Source organism: Thermobia domestica, chromosome 1 (assembly GCF_964235325.1).
Source record: "Thermobia domestica chromosome 1, izTheDome1.hap1.1, whole genome shotgun sequence".
In the NCBI taxonomy this organism is placed as follows: Eukaryota; Metazoa; Arthropoda; class Insecta; order Zygentoma; family Lepismatidae; genus Thermobia; species Thermobia domestica.
The window spans coordinates 366792964-366796526 of record NC_137454.1 but is presented as its reverse complement, the minus strand read 5'-3'; the positions used below and the strand labels follow the sequence as shown (position 1 = coordinate 366796526).

Genomic DNA, 3563 nt, shown 5'->3' with positions numbered 1-3563 from the left:
GCAACAAGGTCAAAGCATTCCAAATTTACGTTTAGGACTTCCATCTACAATGTATGTGTATTGTGATATAATTCAATCTGTATTTGTTGGAGATACAGTAGCACCATTATTACGTATCACAAATATGAATCCTGTGAATCATACATTTGGAAGTAGTGTTATAGAAATTTTTAATCCTCCACATTATGTGCCTATAGAGAAGATGCATTTTGAACACATCAAAATAGATATAAGAGATAGTACAGGCTCTCCATTGGCATTCACTTTCGGAACTGTATGCGTTAAACTACATTTTCGACCAGTGCGTCAACATCGACAAATATGAATAATCCATATTTACAATATTATCAAAAACAAGCTCTTTCTGGAACTGGAAACGTTTATGTTGGTTCCCCTTATCAAGTTGGACATGGTATTGGAAGTTTCCTTGGAGGATTATTTCGTTCTGTCATGCCACTAGTAAAACAAGGAGCTAAAACAGTAGGAAAGGAATTATTAAAATCTGGAGCAAACGTTATTACTGATGTCATCATCGACAATCAACCTATTAACGAATCCTTTCATCAACGAATGGGTGAAGCGAGATCCGTCTTGCAAGACAAAGCAAAAAATAAACTGAAATCTATGCTAGGATCTGGATATCAACGAAGGAAAAGAAGAATTACACATCATTCCATCTTTAACCCTTCACCATTACACATCATCAAGCGCAAGAAGAAGAAGAAGGGCAAGAGGAAACGTACACAGAAAACAAAGAAAAATCAGTCTTATAAGAAGAGGAAGTTATCACACGATATCTTTGATTAAATCATCACCATTATGGCTTTCTTACATCATCAATCCTGTGAGTGTGTAAAAAGTGAACTAGATATTTTTTCTACAAAACCAACGCAAACCAGTATATTGGATAATCATGTTGTTACATACAAACCAATCAGTTCACTAGCTGATAATGCTCCTATAGAGTTTGTCATCCCAGGAACAAGTGATGAATACATAGATCTACCACATACTCTTCTTTACATCGAAGCTCAAATCGTTAAGCCTGATGGATCGGCATTTGGTGAAAGTGATAAAGCTGTGGCTCCTATTAATGACTTTTTAAATTCTATGTTCAGTGAAGTGGAAGTGTATTTAAATAACAAACTGATTTCATTTCCATCTCATAATCATCCATATCGATCATACATTGAAAAACTGTTAAATTATGATGATTCTGCTAAAAATACTCATCTTCAATGTGCATTCTGGTTTCAAGATACTGCTGGACATATGGATGCAACATCTAGTGGTAATAAAGGATTTCAACAACGTTATGAATTAACAAAAAAAGTGCAAAATTCGACATGCTTGGACATCTTCATTGTGATATTTTTAATCAAGATAAATTTTTAATCCAAGGAGTAGAATTACGTCTCAAGTTAATTCCTGCAAAGCCAAACTTTTGTCTCATCGCTAGTGATGCGTCTGTTGAAGCTAAAGTGAACATTTTAGACGCTGCTTTACATATTAAAAAGATTAATGTTAGTCCTACAATAAAACTAGCACATAACAAGCTTCTACAATCAACAACAGCCAAATATCCTCTCACAAGAGTGCAAATGAAGTCATTCGTCATTCCAAAGGATCTTCAATCAAAAACAATTGATAATTTATTTATGGGAGTATTACCAACTCGAGTGATTGTGGCGTTTACACAAAATGATGCCTATACAGGAACAATAACTTCAAATCCATTTCATTTCAAGCATTTTGACATCAATTTCTTCTCTCTATACATTGATGGAAAACCTGTACCTTCAAAACCATTACAACCAATTTTCGAAAACAACCTCTATGTTTCCTCATATCATACCTTATTCTGTGGATCAGGCATTCACTTTTCCAATCATGGCAACAATATTCCTCGCCTTGACTTTCCTCAAGGATACACTATCTTTGTTTTCGACATTACTCAAGATGGAGAAGCCAGCGCTGTGCAGCATTGGAATCTTATACGTCATGGGTGTGTTCGTCTGGAAGTTCATTTTACGAAGCCTCTACCAGCACCTATCTCCTGCATTGTGTATGGAGAATTCCAATCTCTCTTAGAAGTGGATCATCAGAGGAACATCATCATGGATTTTTAAAGGTACGTTATTTAAATATCATATCATATATGTACATGTCTGCATTTTTATACATGATGTCCTCTACACTAGATTTATTAAATGCTTTGCAAACAAATTCTTTATTTCACAATCATTTCGTTGGCGTATATGCAGCCAATGAATTACCAGCACATGTTCCACTACCTGCAGCTATCATCATAAATACAGATCCCTCGAACAAACTTGGCACACACTGGATTTCCGTATATATTCATACTGATGGCCGTGCCCACTACTTCGATACATTTGGATTTCCTCCATATGTAATGCATCATATTCAATTTCTACGTAGAAATTCCACTTCTTATACATTTAATAATAAACAAATTCAAAGTGTAAAATCATCCTTATGTGGGCATTATTCATATCTTTTCCTATGCTTCAAAGCTAAAGGAAAGTCCTTAAATGAATTTCATTACACTTTCTCATCAACTCCAGAAAAAAATGATCGTCGTTTGCTGTATTTACTTTTACAGGTAATCATGTCTTCATTCTTCTTCTTCTTCGTTTGTTTTGATTACTTTCTTTTCATATTATTGCAGGTAGCCATTTCTTCTTCTTCTTTATTATAATGTGTTTGTATGTATTATTATTTGTTCATGATTATAGATAAAATAAATTTTAAGTTTATTTTTTCAATTTTTTTCATTTCAGAGAGTAAAAGATCGTCATCGTGTGTATGGACATCATCTTCAATGTTCAGATTGACTTGTATCTACGTTTCATCACCAACATCAACAGCAGTAGTATCATCAGTGAACAGTATATGGCAGTTGTGAAGTTATCAACACATGGACAGTGGAAACAAAATCTAACGTTCTTTTAAAATGTACTATACTTACCGTCGTTTTAATTGTGTAAATAGTTTCATCAACAATAAACACTTTGTATTATTTTTTCTCTTTGAAAACAAATGTTTTATTTCTTATTTTCTCCGTTTCCTAATAAATAAATATGTTTTATGATCAGTTATGTAATTAAATACACATATCATAAAACATATTTTTAAGTCATTGAATTAAAGAATTTCATAGTGAATTAAAAAAAAAAGATTCTAAAACTGATTTTTAATTCAATGATGTAATCATATAACTACATAATAATAATAATGAATTCAAATACTTAATCAGTTATTCTTTCGTAAATTAAATCAAGTATGTGAATTCAATATTATTATTATTATTATGATAGGACTTTTGTTTTTTAAAATTTTAATATTAATTATTTGAGTTCCTTTTTTAAAAATTAAAAAAAGTCTTATCATACTTAAGACAAAGTTGTATAATAATAATAATTTCAAATACTAATTTTTATTTTAACATTCATTTCAAGAATTTGAATTCATTATGATTATTATTATTATTATTATACGTATCACTTATAATATACGAGGAAAAAATATGTTAGGATTTT

The 3563-nt window shown here is 31.5% G+C and overlaps 1 protein-coding gene across 1 annotated transcript; it reads left to right on the top strand.

Moving 5' to 3' along the window:
* Positions 1 to 206: 206 nt before the first annotated feature.
* Positions 207 to 3026, top strand: LOC145668245 (uncharacterized protein F54H12.2-like). Its single transcript, XM_081735929.1, has 2 exons — positions 207 to 2131; positions 2805 to 3026. The coding sequence occupies exon 1, from the start codon at positions 1347 to 1349 to the stop codon at positions 2127 to 2129; it is 783 nt and encodes a 260-aa protein (XP_081592055.1). The 5' UTR covers positions 207 to 1346; the 3' UTR covers positions 2130 to 2131; positions 2805 to 3026.
* The last annotated feature ends 537 nt before the right edge of the window (positions 3027 to 3563 follow it).